At 32.7% G+C, this 16,761-nt stretch overlaps 1 protein-coding gene across 1 annotated transcript; it reads right to left on the bottom strand.

Annotated features, from left to right (window-relative positions):
• Positions 1-623: 623 nt before the first annotated feature.
• Positions 624-16,089, bottom strand: LOC134718770 (sulfide:quinone oxidoreductase, mitochondrial-like). Its single transcript, XM_063581474.1, has 10 exons — positions 15,763-16,089; positions 13,185-13,355; positions 12,182-12,235; positions 11,530-11,727; positions 10,217-10,320; positions 9,334-9,442; positions 7,331-7,514; positions 5,854-5,921; positions 3,488-3,666; positions 624-2,348 (listed from the first exon to the last, which is right to left on the bottom strand). The coding sequence occupies exons 1-10, from the start codon at positions 15,961-15,963 to the stop codon at positions 2,264-2,266; spliced, it is 1,353 nt and encodes a 450-aa protein (XP_063437544.1). The 5' UTR covers positions 15,964-16,089; the 3' UTR covers positions 624-2,263.
• Between the last annotated feature and the right edge of the window lie 672 nt (positions 16,090-16,761).

Raw genomic sequence — 16,761 nt, 5'->3', positions numbered from 1 at the left:
ATCTATAATACTATTCAAGATAATAACCAAAAACAGCAAAATTTCATCAAAATTACCAATTCAGGGGCAGCAACCCAACAACCGATTGACTGATTCATCTGAAAATTTCAGGGCAGATGGATCTTGACCTGATGAACATATTTACCCCATGTCAGATTTGCTCTAAATGCTTTGGTTTTTGAGTTATAAGCCAAAAACTGCATTTTACCCCTATGTTCTATTTTTAGCTGTGGCGGCCATCTTGGTTGGTTGACCAGGTCATGCCACACATTTTTTAAACTAGATACCCCAATGATGAGTGTGGCCAAGTTTGGTTTGATTTGGCCCAGTAGTTTCAGAGGAGAAGATTTTTGTAAAAGTTAACAACGACGACGGACGCCGGACGACGGACGACGACGGACGCCGGACGCAAAGTGATGGGAAAAGCTCACTTGGCCCTTCGGGCCAGGTGAGCTAATAAGGCATCTGTATACATGAGGTTTCAGAGTTTTAACCTTCTGAAATGTAAATTAAAGCTTAAAAATAGTACATTTCTTCTATCACCACATAAATAACCCTCAGGGGGTACAAGTCTTGCAATCTGTGAGTTTTTTATCATGATCACACGCAAAACAAACAAAATTACTTAACAAATAACAAGCATGTTGTCTTTAATAAATAACCAACATGAACTAAACAAAAACAAAATAAACGCATTTTCATGACTTTGGAAGAAGTGTATTAATTGAAATAACTCATTGGGTAAAAACTTTGAAATTGTGCTGTTAAAACAAATCAAACACACAACAAATTGCATGCAACAATTAAAAGTTTAATTAATTAATATATTTTGTTTTTTAATGTTGACAACCTTTGATAAAACAAATTTTTAATTAACTTCCTGATGCAGGAAAAAATTGTGAAACAAAAATTCATTTAATTGAGGAACCTGAGGGGGTTTTCAGATAAGCAAAAAGTGGGCAAAATCTTTAGGAATGTGGGAATGTGAGAAAATCACAGTATCATGATCATTGTTCATTGGATGCTAATTTTCATGGGATTTGTGGGTACAAGCAAAGCGTGATGCATGAAAGTCAAATTATTGTGTCTTGAAAACGGGAAATGAGGTCTAGCGGGACCCTGGAAATGACAAAAAAATGAGAATTGCTTACGTACAAAGTGTAAGCGGGATACAGGAATCTGACAAAATAGTAAGTGGGATCCGGGATCGGAACCCCCCAATGAGACCCCCTTTAATGTTCAACAAATTTACTATAGGGTTTGTTTGCACACATTAGCAAAATCATGAAATAAATATCCATGAAAATGTAAATTTTCCTTAATCCATGAAAATTGATGGTTATGAAAATCAGAGTATCTCCTTAATATTTCAGCTCAGGATGACTTGTTCAAAACAAATCCATGTAAATCTTACAAACATCGATAATTCCTAATCACAATAACAGATTATTCAGCTTGACAAAAATCTGGTTAGACAATACTTAATATACATAGACTTTCAAACTAGTTCAATTTACATTTTACTGCAGTTTTAACATTTGTTTAAAAGTAGAATATTTACACTTTAATATAGTCCTATACAAAAAGACAAAACATACAAAATAATTATATATAAACCTGCAGTGTGTAGTTTTTCTGTAAAAAAAACTTTATAAACATTCTACTCAATCAATCTTAAATACTGTAAATTCATAACACTCTAATCATTATACAAAACAATAATAAGGTGTAACACAATTTATAAAACTGGCCTGCATTTCTTTTTAAAGCTAATAAAAATAGTTTCTTTTCCTGTCTCCTAAACTTTACTAAATATTCATGACTACTCTAACACATTTTAACAGATATTTAAAGTTTAGAAATGTTCCAAACAGGTAGTCAGGTAGTAGTGTATACAAAATAGTTCTTAAAAAAGCTACCCTAACCTTTTAAACAGGAGGTAGGATTCAAGCGAATCTATTTTTGGGACATAAAGTAAGAAAACTTTCTCTAATTCAACAATAAAAGAACATCAATATCATTAAATACAAAAATACAACTTTTGTGATTTTGGTTTAGTAAGCACTCATCACTCCAAAGTGATGGAGCTTTTTTTTAATATATTTTATTGTTCAAAATGATATCAACATTTGTTATTTTCAATGATAAAATATGCTTAAAATCACTTCAAAGTGTTTGTATCAATCTGTATTTAATCACAGAAGAATAAACTTGATTGTTTTTCTCAAAATTCTTCTCCAAACGTCATATAGTCTCTTCCATCCTAAGCAGAGGCTGCCTGTTTTTCTGGACCATCCATTCCCAAGTGCATTAACTTTCTATAAACACCAGGCCCATTCCAATGCCCACTGAAAAAGAAAATAAGTTATTCCTATTAAAAAAGATTTCTTTTAGAAAAATATTCACTGCATTTGATTTTTTTTAACGATCTTAAAAAAATCTTAGTAAAAATTCCTAAAATACAGACTTTCCGTTTTTAATGTTCCTCAAGGTTCAGAATTTTTGTGATTTTACTTTTTGTGTATTCATTACTTGTAGTGATTTTTTAACCATGAGAGATTAGCTACTGTGACTCGAGAAAAGGAGTAACTACATATATCTCTTTGAGTCTAAATTCCCAATAAAATATTGAACAAATGAATTTACAAGAACTTAGTGGTTGTTCTCGGTTACTGTACATTATTTGTCTCTTGCTATTATTTTTCTTGTTTGATTTGTTTTACATACATGCATGCGATTAATAGTCCTTTTAAAGCTTTTTACGGGGGTATAGAATGTTATCCATCGTTGAAGGCTGTATGGTGAACTATAGTTACTTACTTCTTTGGTATTTTGGTCACTAGTGGAGAGGTGTGACCGTGTCTCTTTGGCAATCATTAACCTCATCTTCTTATATTTATTACACAAAACAAAACCACACCTAAAAGCAATATTCTATAAAGCAGATTTCATTGAGTGTGTGGAGAAAGGTAGAATCCTTGGTTAGCTTGCTTGTAAGCTGAACCTTCAAGTCATTTTAGGTTAGGTAACCGTTCCTTATTTAAGAGTAGACTAGTCCAACAGATAACCAATATATCAGTTTGTAGGACTAGACTACTCTAAAAGGAGGGTAGTATACATTCATTATCACTGAACTAGTAAATATTTGTTTAGGGGCCAGCTGAAGACCTGATGGTGACCTTCTGCTGTTGTTTTTTTCTATGGTCGGGTTGTTGTCTCTTTGACACATTCCCCATTTCCATTCTCAATTTTATTTACCAAATAATGACTTCAGGCCTAACGGTCATAAAACTTTCGAGCATGATTTATGTACTCAGACTCGAAAATCAACCAATCAAATTGCTGGATTTCATGTTTCGAGCATGATTTTTGTGCTTCGAGCACTGAGCCAAGTTTTATGCCTTCAAGGCCAGGGCTGAGCTCACAAGCAAGCTAGCCAAGTATTTTACCTTTCCCTACACACTCAATGAAATACGCTGTAACTTACTTCATCATCATATGCCAGTAGATCTGAGGCATTACATCTTTCTTCATATGATACATGGTCATCCTCTCCTTCCCCTGGTTTATTGGGAAGGTTTCCAGGGGGTTACCGTCAAAATCAAACTCAGCTAGAATACATTTACCTCTTGCTGTGATTAATGGACAGGATGTGTAGCCATCATACTGAGAAAATAATGTCAAAATTTACATAAGTATTGCAATTTTTAATATAAACGGACTATATACAAGATTATCTATTGTGATACCATGAACATGAAACTGCAATGTATCTTAATTTAAATAGAACTTCTAAGAGGGTGGTAAAGGGTTATTTTCGTGCAACGTTTTCAGTGTTTTATTTCTCGTTTTCTCGTGTTTGGTTTGAAGTGCGTGCTTCGTGTTGGCCCCTTATTTATTTTCGTGTTTCGTGTCGGTGCTCTTAATTTCTCGTGCTTGCATTGCTCTGCATTTGATTAAAAAGTAAATTGGAACTAATTCAAAGTCAGTGTGTTATAATACCTTCTAAAACTTGTGTAATCAAATAGAAATTGATGTATATTGTTACCATTCTACTTTTTTATTGTATATGTATGCTATTTAATAAAGTCCATCAAATTACTATGAATTTAAATCAGATGTAAGTAGCAGACACTAAAAGGTAACCACACGATCTTCATGTCCATTAATAAGGGATACATGATCTCTAAGTAACAACTTTTGGTACTCTTTTCCTTGATAATTACGATTTTATTTCTAGTGCTACGTTTTTCCTGATTTTTCGTTTTTTATGCAACGTTTTTACAATTTTTATTTCACATGTTTCCATGTTTAGTACCCCCCTTTACCACCCTCTTCTAAATGTTTGATAAACCTATCCAGTTGAAATATACACAAAAAATAAAAACACTGCAAAATGTAATTCATTGTACTCCTAAAAATATGAAAAGTGTGCAAATCACCGTTGCAATGTATTGTAAAAAAAAAAATAAAGAAATCAATGACATTGGTACACATTTATATTGACTTCGTTCTTTTCATAATCTTGTGATTTTGGTTTATTTAATAATATTGATTTTGAATGTAAACATACAAAAACCCAACTCGTTTTCATGAGTGTTTTAATTTTTATACTCTCTTGAGAATAGAAATAATGTGAATATATATTGAAAATTGCAATGCGATTCATCTCACTGTTATTTCATTTATGGTTTGTAAATTATGTAATAATATAAGAAGGGGGGTCTCATTGGGGGGTTTCGATCCTGGATCCTGCTTACTGTTGTGTCAGATTCCTGTATCCCGCTTACACTATGTATGTAAGCAATTCTCTTTTTTTTGGTCATTTCCCAGGTATTGCAAGTTTTCTGATTTGTGCAATGGATTCTAAAATTAGTTTGAATGTAACAAATCTCAGACATGTGACAGAGTTGTCAAGTCACAACTGGAGATTTGGAAATTTTCAGCTGGAGTTTGGGCCTCATAACTGGAGATTTTTTATCGACGTACGCAATGGTTTTTTGGTGTTTAAACTGCATATTTTCCTTTTTTGTTAATGATTTTATAACTCCATAGCCATTTTTACTTGATAGAAATAGAGGATCAGGGGTTTTTAAATATTCATTTATTCTATATAAAGTTCAAGATAAAGTGTTCAGCCTTCATATATAGGTGGTAAAAAGTATCTCTGCTTAAGCATCATTGTTAATTTTGGTACCACTAACTGAACTGTGGTGTAGAATTGATAGAGTTGTGAGCTTTCTGGTGGGTTTGTTGTCTCCATATGTTAGGTCAAGTCATTAGAGTCACCATATATTAGTCAGCTTTACAACAAGTGTAGTAGACATACATATCATGTCTCAGTTCATTAAGATATTTGTCGTGAGGTTAAGTATTACAACTGTTCGATGTTTTTAACAGCATCACAAAAAAGTCGTTGTTTATACAACTTTAATTAATCCATAGTCAGTATTTCACTTTTAATCATCAAGGCATGTGTCTTAAACTTGCTAGTTGATCATCAGGTAATTACCAATACTCTTTTATTGCTGTATACACAGTCTAATCATTAACACCTTCGTAGATAACTCGAGGCTATTTACCTTTTGACATCAAAACAGTTAAAGGAAACTTTTGTTTTTCTCTGACTTTTCAGATATGAATTTCGAGTTTCTCGGACTTTTTCTCTGTCAGTACCACTTTTGTAAACAAAAGGCCCAAATTTTTCGAGGGGTTGACATTTTCAAAAAGCGGAAGATTTCAAATTTTAACGGGAGGGACGGAAGAGGGTCTTAAAAGCGGCAGATTTTGACTCCCGCCGGAAGAATCACATGTATGAAATCTTGCATGACTTGTTTTCAGATCTAAGTTTACCTGTGCAGTCATTGGTTTGTTGGCCATCACAGCTCGTAGATTTGTCTCTAGAATCCCACACTGTGCAGCTACAATTATATATATAATGTATTCAGTATAACATAAGGTTTAGGGTTGAACTCTTGCTTTTTTTTTATGACAAAACACTTTTCAAATCTAGATGAATTAAACGATTGACTAGTAAAATATCTCCAAATAAGTCCATATATCAGAAAATACTGAAAATGAAAAAAATATCATTCAACATGTTCAAAGGTTTGCTTCAGAGAATATCTCTTAATCGTAAAAATGCCTCTGACAAAGTTTCATAAAATAATATGAAGGTTTGACAGAGTAAGAGATGTGTAACAAACATTAACCCAATACTACTATTCACTTGTTAAATTAAAAAAAAACTAAATAAAGTCTATATATCATTAAATATGGAAAAAAAAAAAAAAAAAATATTCTAAATTTTGCTCTGAATAATATATTTTGGTCAAAAACAAGCTGTTGTCCAAATTTCCTAAACTTCCATGAAAATTTGACAAAGTTATTGATATCTAAAAAAAAAAAAAAATCAACCACAAATTGAATCTTAGTGTTAACCCCACAGAAGACAGGATCTAGGATCACTATGTCTTGCTTTTGCATCATATGAGGGAGGGTAGGAGGGGTCCTGATCCAGAAATCCCAGGCTTAAAAATACGAAATCCCAGGCTTAAAAACACGAAATACTGAGGTCCCGAGATTTGAAAAAAGAATTCCTGGATCCTGAAAGGGTCAATCCCGAAATCCCGAGCTTAAAAACACCTGATCCCGGAGTCGTGATAAAGGTCCTATCCCCCCTCTCATATGTATGAATAAAGGGAGGTATGTGGCATTATCAATGGAACAGCAACCGAAAAAAAAAAAAAAAAAATATATTGAGGTCAATATATGTGTGTATTCTATATATTTAAAAAAAAATATTTTTAATGTCATTTTGAACAAAAAATATCAATCATATTTTTGTTTATAACCTTGATACAAAAAGGATGCTCAATATTACCTTTGTTCCTCTGCCCTAAACCCCTATGGATTTTACTAACCATCTATGGATTAATCCTTAGGGGGTCAGTAGCATACCATATACAGAATTTATTGAACATGGGATTTTTCCTGCTGCATTTCGTAAAAACTAAACAATGAAATACGATAACATCAATAGATGAAATCACCATTAATAGTAGTCATGACATCATGAAACCATATGAAATTTACTGGCCCCCGATGTATCCATAGGGGGTCACTATGTGATGGCATTAAACCAATCACAAGGTCATTATTTACCAGCAGTGCAATATAAACATACCTGCTGCAGCCATGTGATGGCATTAAACCAATCACATGGTCATAATTTACCAGCAGTGCAATATAAACATACCTGCTGCAGCCATGTGATGGCATTAAACCAATCACGTGGTCATAATTTACCAGCAGTGGAATATAAACATACCTGCTGCAGCAGCAGTCTTTGAGGTAGGAGCGTTGGTGCAATCACCAATACCAAATATATTGGAGTATTTCTTATGTTGTAACGTGTTTTTATCAACATCCACAAAACCAGCGGCATCTACCAGTGGACTATCTCTCACTACATCAGGTGTGGACATCGGTGGAGTCACATGGAGAAATTCATACTGAAAACACACAAAAAATTCATACTGAAAACATACATAATTACTGTAAACCAACTTATTTTCGCGAGCGATTTATTTTCGTGACTTTCGCGAGTTGAAAAATAACGCGAATATGTCAATCTTTAATTTTTCCTTCACAAACTTCATCAAGTAAATCAGATAGTCGCGAAATTAAATAGCCGCGAAGTGTTCAAAAAAGGGTAAAACGCGAAATAAAGTATCTGCGAAAATAAGTTGGTTTACAGTAATGGATTTTAAGGTTACTCATGAAGGATGTCACATCAGTACTTGTGAATTCACTAATAAAACATAAAAAAAATCTTTTTTTTTTAAATAAGTTCAAAAACCATCTATATTTGTGTATATTATATGCACTGCCTATATACTTATTGTCTTTTAGAGTTAAAGCGATGTGAACTTTAAACACCTTAAGACAAATGTAAGACGGTACTGTAAATTTCCAATTTGTTAATTGTATTTTTTATAAATATTTTTATATAAAGGAAAACCATGTGAGTTAAGGTGGTACCTAACACCTTGACTAAAATTAATTTGGCCTTGTTTAATTTTCATAAAATTTTGACAAAGTATTAACAAAATTACACTGGTTATATAGCACTTTGACAAATACTAATTTTGAACATTAAAAAGCCTAATATTCCCTTATAACGCAACGTAATTAAAACGTTTAGCTGATTTTACAGAGTGATCTCCCTGTAGTGAAAGGTACAACCTTAACTACAATGTATTTATGATTTCAGGAAGTACTGCATATAATTAAATGCTTTAAACTTTAGAATTCAAACTTTTATTTTATTTATGAATTGGCATGATCTGTTTCTTAAAGATTCACTTTGGTCTTAGGTAAATTATCATCACAATTAAAGAACCTTAGACAGTGAGCACGCTCGCATACCCTACGTCCCCACATTGTCATTGGAGAAATTAAATAAGTGTAATAAAAAAAAATTGTATAAGAAAAATCAATTTCCTGCCAATATGCATATCTAAATAGTATGTCCTTATTATCTACAAAATTTCATGAAATTCTGTTGTGTGGTTTCAGAGGAGTTGAGATGACAAACTGTTGCAGAAGTACATTGAAGCAAATAAGTTCAAAGGGGCGCAACTCCTAGAAAAAGAATTGAATCGCAATTTCTTGAGATATGCACAACTACATAGTATGTCCTTATTATCTGAAAAGGTTTCGTGAAATTATGTTGTGTGGTTTGAGAGGAGTTGCGATTACAAACTGTTGCAGTAGTAAATTAAAGTAAATAAGTTCAAAGGGGCGTAACTCCTAGAAAAAAAATTGAATCGCAATTTCCCGTCGATATGCACAACTACATAGTATGTCCTTATTATCTGAAAAGGTTGCGTGAAATTCTGTTGTGTGGTTTGAGAGGAGTTGTGATGATAAACTGTTGCAGTAGTACATTAAAGTAAATAAGTTCAAAGGGGCATAACTCCTAGAAAAAAAATTGAATCACAATTTCCCATCGATATGCACAACTACATAGTATGTTCTTATTATCTGAAAAGGTTTCGTGAAATTCTGTTGTGTGGTTTGAGAGGAGTTGCGATGACAAGAAACTGGACTGACGGACTGACGGACAGACGGACGGACAGGTCAAAAACATTATACCCTACGCAACTCGTTGCGTGGGGTATAATAAAGTTTATTGACAGCTGTCATGTTGATCAATCAAGTTCTTCCTTCAACTTCAAAGAGGTTTTTCAATATTTTAATATTTTAATAGGTGTTGATACTTTATAAGTATGAGAAGACATCACAACAGTCATTGATTGTGCCTAATACCTTAAATGTTTCTGTTTCTCCTGTTGGACTGTCTAAGTTTTGGAAAATAGCTTCCCTTGTTTCTGGACGGACTTCTATTAAATTTCGCTTGTAGTTAACTTTCATACCTCTACAAAATAAAAGAACATGTAAGATCAATGTATTCCATTATTAATGATGAAATATGTTCAGGCTCAGATTCCTTTTAATTTAGGAAAAAAAGGTTCCATTTTTTTTTATTTTCACAAAGAAATTAATGAATTATTTAACAGGTAATCCTTTCTCCTCTCAAATGCCAATATGCTGTAATTTTTAAGTGAATATATGATTTCTAAGGTTTCAACTTGGTTGTATAGAGTTGATTTAAAGAAGATTTTAGTAAATCTGTAGGAACCCTGTTTTGGTTTTTGATACTCTTAAATGTAAATCATATATTTGTCCTCCTAAACATTTATCTTAAATAAATGTACTGGATAAAAGTGTGAACATTAATGTGTGTCACACACAACTAAATTATATGGCCTTTTGACTTTTTTATTCATTGGACACTTGTCTTGTGAAGATGAAATCTGCATCCAGCAAAACAAAAACAATAAGCCTTTGATGATTTAAAAAATAAAAGTTATACCTGTTAGAAAAAATCCATACTTAAAATTCTCTCCTATTTCGCTGTATATTGGTGGTTTTCCATGTTTATTTTCAGTGCATTTCTCTGGATTTTTTTTTACAAACAACCCCAACACCAGCCCTATTTTTGAGGACACCTGAATCCTTCACTGGCATGCCAAGGTAATCTCAAATAAAATTCAAAAAGATCATCCACACATGCAGGCAAAAACTATAATCATAGAGACTGATGTTGCATATCATTGAGCAATGTTCATACAGGTAGTGACATACTTACCGACTTTCTATCACTTTATTTAAACTGTTGGCATATTTCTTTACACCAAAGATCACACCCAATGAGCTATTAAATATAACATTGGCTTTTTCTCTCATACCATTCTGTAAAAGAAGAAATCAATTTAACTGTTTTGTTTCTTTTGGGAATTTGATTGATTGTTTGGATTTTAACACGACTTTCAACATTTCAACATTATTGGCTTATAATCTAATTTTGGATGTAACACGTCTTCTGATTGGCTGACGTTATTTTGTTATCAGCCAATATACATAATTTAGTCTTGTGACGGTGACGTCATCAACGTTTTTTCATGGTTTTCTGCAGTATAATATGGAATTTAGAATTAAATTATTAGAAATGACTGTAATATTTTTTCTGTCTATTCAAAATATTTTTATGTTATTTCTTCATAGACCGAAATTTTTTTACAGTCATTCCTTAAGGTGGTACCCAACACTTTAACTAAAATTAATTTGGCTCATTTATTTTTCATAAAATTTTGTCAAAGTATTTACTTTAATCCTCTAACAAAAATATAAAAATTTCATAAATTTAGAAACCAACGGTTTTGTCAGAAAAAATACACTGGTTATATAGCAGTTTGACAAACACCAATTTTGATCATAGAGAAGTTTAATATTCCTTTTACAACACAACATAATTAAAACGTTTAGCTGACTTTACAGAGTTATCTCCCTGTAGTGTTAGGTACCACCTTAAATGGTAGCCAGTTTTTATTGGTGGAGGAAGCTGATGTGTCTGTAGAGATACAAGACCCACCAAAGAAACTAATATTTCTAGTCAGTTAAGATTGGAGTTGAAACCACTGTCACATGTGGAATTTGAAGCCACAACCTCAGTATTGACAGTTTAGTGATATAGTCAATTAACCCTTAAACCACTGATGCACCTTAGGAATTTGAAAATCAAAAATTATTTCTAAGCAATAAAAAACATCTTTCCGATACTGAGAAGGCATTAGTTATGTAAGACACATGTGTATTTGAATTTTGCTTTGCAGCATTTAAAACTCACAAAAACAAATATGATCATCATGACCAGCTGATATTTTTTACAGGAACATCCAAATCACTCCAGCCCTTTCATATATAAAGCAGTGGTCAGGGCTAAGTAATATCTCTGATTAAGGTCTACTCATATTTTTAGAATATTCAATGAATATACATTTACCATTAATTTGAATATATATTTATCTGATAATTGGATAATTTTTGCTGACATTTTGGTATACATATTGCTGAGGGGGGGGGGGGGGGGGGGGGGGGGGGGCTACTGTACTATAATGTTACCTTTCTCCACCAGTCTTCAGCTAAATACATTATTTTTTGTGGTGCTCCTGCACATTTTATAGGTGTGTTAGGGAAAGTAAAGATAGCATTGCCTCCTTTAAAGTTCTGAATGGCTGGCCATGTTTTCTGTACGTAGTTATAATCATAGTTAGAGCACACTGTAGGGTCAGTGTCAAAAGCTTCTGGTAGACCTTTAATCTACAAAAAAAAACATATCGAAAACTGTTAAATGATTTAGACATGTTTTCTCGTTTGAATTGTTTTACATTGTCTTATCAGGGACTTATATAGCTGACTATGCGGTATAAGCTTTGCTCATTGTTGAAGGCCGTATGGTGACCTTTAGTTGTTAATGTCTGTGTAATTTTGGTCTTTTGTGGATAGTTGTCTCTTTGGCAATCATACCATATCTTCTTCTTTATATGTATACCTAAAAGAGTTATTCCCCTTTTTAACTGACAAGATGATGATATACAACCTTACAGGTTATGCTGATATTCTTTACTTGTATGATTTAGGAATATGAAAAAAGAATTTATTGATTTTCGGGAAGTTGCAGTTTTGTTGAAAATAAAAGCATGTGCATACAAAAAGTCACTGATGTCTTTTATGTAAGTGCTATAAATACCTCTTAGCTGACTTGTCTATTTACCTTGTTGTAATTCAGCTGTAAGCCTGTTGCTACTATAAGATATTCATATTTAACCTGGAAAAAATAACAAAAAAACATGGTGTTATAAGGTGCAGTTTAAAATAATAAGATAAAATCAAATCTTAAAAGGTAATGGATGTTCTCACTCAGTTCTGTTCGTGCGTAGCGGGTTATTTAACAGTGTGCACCACATTTTTTATGTTATTTCGAATAGACAGAAAAAATATAACAGTCATTTCTTATAATTTAATTCTAAATTCCATTTCAAACCGTAGAAAACCATGAAAAAACATTGATGACATCATGGTCACATGACTAAATTATGTCTATGGGCGGGCAGATAACAAAATAACGTCAGCCAATCATAAGATGCGTTACATCCAAAATTAAACTATTCAAAGATGTAATCTTCATATTGCAAAATGGTGGTTTTTTAATTTAATAGTAACATTTATTGCAAGAACATCAAGTGTGCCTGTTAGGGTGAGCCTTTATTCAAGCTGAAGTCAGTATTTAAATACAAAAATGACATTATTCTTTAAATCCTCATTTGTCTTAACAATATTGCTGGTTGAAAATGTATAATATTAGTTATATTTAACCCATGCACAATGTTGCTTGTTGTTCAGTTGTATCAATGAAGTAATCTGTTTTCACAATTTTTCAAATTTACAGGCTCATGCAAAGCAGATTTTTACGAAAATTTTTAGTTCAAATTGAGAAAGGAAATGGGGAATGTGTCAAAGCAACAACAACCCGACCATAGAGCAGACAACAAATATGTATACTAGTACAGTGATAATAGATTGTTTTGACTTGTATAATTTTTACAGGCCTGACAGCATTTTTACAAGCCTGGGCCTGTTGCTATGCACTTAGATTGGAAATTGCACATGCATTACATTGATAAATCAACAACATTTTTTCTTTTTCTATGTGATAGCTCTGTTCATGCTGTAAATCATACTTCGCCAAATATACAAAAATAAAATTAGCATTCTACCTCTTCGCCCTCTGCTGTAGTTACTGTACATTTTTCGGGGTCAAAGGCCACTGCTTTTGTTTTCATCCACGTTCCTTTTTTCGGTAGTAACTTAGACATCTTCTGTACAGAATCTTGTAACTTCTTGACACCACCCCCAACAAGTGTCCACATTGGTTGGTAGTAATGCTCCTGTTAATACACAAAGTCATAGTTGTTTAAGGAAAATATTTTGTATGCCCCTGTCGTAGCGGAGGGGCATTGAGTTTTACCTATGTCTATCTGATTGTCTGTCTGTATGTATGTTCATTCAGAAATTGGTATCTTTCTAGAGCATGAAGAGTTAAGCCCATTTACAAATGTAAAAATTGTTGAATTTTTAGTTTCAGTTATCTAACTTAAATTTGCCTCAACCAAATGTTACTGATTTTGGTGTTATAGCTAAGAATGTAAAAAAAAAGCCAATAGAAACAAAAATTTCATTGGATATTTAAATTTAATGTTCACTTATATCCAACAAAAATCTTGTCCATATTACATGTATTAAAGTAAGGTATGGGTACATAGAGTAAGCAGATTTATTTACATACATGTACATGTAATTTAAAGTGTTATTTAATCAAAGTGATGGAAATCACTCATAGAAAGATTAGAAGAGTAGTTTGAATAATTTCATATTAAGTATGGTGGGGGAAAATGAACATTTATTATTAATTAAGCACTATTGCTGAAAATTGCAATAAAAGGAGGTCTTTAGAAGGATATAAATATATGTACTAGTATAATTATGTAACACTAAGGTTGAAAGGTAATGTGGTCAATTTGATTGACAGTCCTAGAGGTGGGACATTGTAATTAAGGGTATACCTTGTCTCTGATTGTTTGTCGATAATTATAGTTGTCAATCATACTAGTATTGTATCAATACCCAATGTAACCTAATCAAAATGTTTAAAAAAAGCCTGCACATCAACACACCTTAATGACATACATTCTTGACTAAACTGCTCTAAAAATATACCCATTTTGTCAGGTTGTATGTGTATTATGTGCACATACACGAGAACTAAAGGGAATTATATTTCAGTGTGTTTACATTTAGTAATGGTAGCTAACCTGTCATGTTGTTAGGGAGGCCAGTGCCTAAGTAAAGATTTAGAACAAGTTCTAATCTTTCCAAAAATACTCTTCACATGTTGTTGATACTTGGGTATTTTTCTAATCTAATTAGTTATCAAAGGTACCAGAATTATAATTTAGTACGCCAGACGCACGTTTCGCCTACATATTAAGACTCATCAGTGACGCTCAAATCAAAATAGTTATAAACCAAACAAATACAAAGTTGAAGAGCATTGAGGATCCAAAATTCCAAAAAGTGCCTTTTTTTATCATTATTTATTGTAATATAACTCTTTGTGAGCCCATTTGATGAAAAATAAAACTTTTTTTTTTCATTTTAGTTGTTTACATGTTTTGACTAAGTCTGATAATTAAACATTAACATGATTAACAAAATTCTCTAAACACTTTTGCCAAAAGTTTATATGTCAGAAAGCATCATAAGCAATTAATTTATTATTTAAATTTAGCATAAACATGATCATGATAGAGCAATATTGAAAATTAGGTACATAATATGTTGTTAGCTGCCCCATGAGCTCATTGCAATTTGTATGCCAAGCACAATGCAGTCATATATTTTAAGAATAAAGTTCAATTACTTTTCAACATGCATTGACATGGTCAATGTCATATTAGAAATTTATGAAAATTAAATGGGAACAGCTGCCAACTTACATCAATAGATACATGTATAAACAATTAAATTTCACCAAAATTTCATGAGAAATGCTGAAAGCATTTTTGAGTTATTGTCCAAACTGGAAAATCACCCTTTATTTAACACGTTTATTGAATGCATGTACATGTAGTACCCAATAACTCAGAAATGTAAAATCTTAAGTTATAAAATTCCTCATCCCCTACAAAAAAACAACACTTGTTAATCCCTTGTAAAATGTATTTATCATCAGAGAGGGTTCTATAAGCATAATAAGCTAATAAAGTAACTTAATTATATATATATAAAAAAAGAAGATGCGGTTGTGATTGCCAAAAAGACAACTCTCCATAATAGATATAGGAAGATGTGGTGTGAGTGCCAATGAGACAACTCTCCATCCAAATAACAATTTAAAAAGTAAACAATTATAGGTTTAAGTACGGCCTTCAACACAGAGCCTTGGCTCACACCGAACAACAATCTTTAAAGGGCCCCGAAATTTCTAGTGTAAAACCATTCAAACGGGAAAACCAACTGTCTAATCTATATAAACAAAACGAGAAACGAGAAACACGTATATATTACATAAACAAACGACAACTACTGTAAAGCATGATAAGAGACCAAATGACACAGAAATTGACTTGAGATTTCTAACAATAAGACTATTTTAATTGATCAAGGCTAAATTTGACTTTTATCTTTTACAGGTCAATAAATAGAGCAACATGTGCTACTGCCTACATATTATTTCGGTTTCATAATAAATGCAATGCTAACTCTGTTTTTGAGCAAGGACTCAGCAATACATACATCATTAGGTTCAATAACTCCAACTTTCTCACCACCAACGTGATGCGCAAATTTGTTTGCAACGGAACATCCACCGGCGCCGGCACCAACAACAAGAATTTTAAAGTGTCGCTGCAAGGACGCCGGTCCTGTGGAAAAGTTCTTTGATAGGCTTTGAATACAATTCCCTGGAAGTATCGCTAGCAATTTCATGCTCTTCATTGTTTATACGTTCAAGATTTTAGCAACTTAAGTGATGTCAACACGTTGAACAATCGTGCGCACTATCAGAAAATATGGCCTTGAAACCTCAAATATTTGTTTTGATTCAAACAGGAAGTTGTTGAAATGGAGTAAATAAAACGCGCATGTTAGTAGGAATAGACATGTCACGTTTCAGTATACATTGAAACAAATGACCTGTGACAAACATTCGGTGCGGTCGTGCTCGGTAAAACAGATCACGTTTACCATTTTTTGTTTGCCAAAATTAATTGGCCTAATGACAAAACGAAGATATATAGTTTTTGAAAATTAACTTTATTCCACAGGCACCGTTATATATAACTAACTTTGTCACTCAGGCACAGATTAAAACTGAATATTAATTACTTGAATCTATACATGTTTGAACTTTCTGTGCTTTGTTCATAGTCCTAATTTTACGTAGCACAAAAATGTTTCACCGGAGAATTCAGGTTCTTGTACAAGTTAACGACAACAGAAAAGCTCAGTTGGACCTAAGTACCGCATTTTTATCAAATGTACGCGGGGCGCAGCTTGATACGACGACAGCAGAGTGGTCGAACCATTAACAGTTGGTTTAAGTGTGTACAGTACATTTAAACTTAATACACCTCTGAACTTAGATTTGGATTAAATATTTGACACCCGTCACTGATGATAATTTTCAGACACAAAATAAACGTGGTCAAGGTACTGAACATTTTTTTTGAAATTGGACTTTCCGACTTTTTATGATTCATTATCAAAAATCTAAATACACTCTTAAATTCGGCA

The sequence above is a fragment of the Mytilus trossulus genome, chromosome 5, assembly GCF_036588685.1.
Source record: "Mytilus trossulus isolate FHL-02 chromosome 5, PNRI_Mtr1.1.1.hap1, whole genome shotgun sequence".
Classification (NCBI taxonomy): Eukaryota; Metazoa; Mollusca; class Bivalvia; order Mytilida; family Mytilidae; genus Mytilus; species Mytilus trossulus.
The sequence above is the reverse complement of the archived record's forward strand: the minus strand, read 5'-3'. Positions and strand labels throughout refer to the sequence as shown.

What these genes read in the sequence shown, in the direction of transcription:
- LOC134718770 (XM_063581474.1), bottom strand. Translation starts at nt 15,963, where the DNA reads ATGAAGAGCATGAAATTGCTAGCGATACTTCCAGGGAATTGTATTCAA. An exon ending in GAGTTATTGAACCTAATGAT is followed by an intron (nt 13,356 to 15,762) that starts GTATGTATTGCT and finishes GTGTATTAACAG; the next exon opens with GAGCATTACTACCAACCAAT. An exon ending in CTACAGCAGAGGGCGAAGAG is followed by an intron (nt 12,236 to 13,184) that starts GTAGAATGCTAA and finishes TATTTTTTCCAG; the next exon opens with GTTAAATATGAATATCTTAT.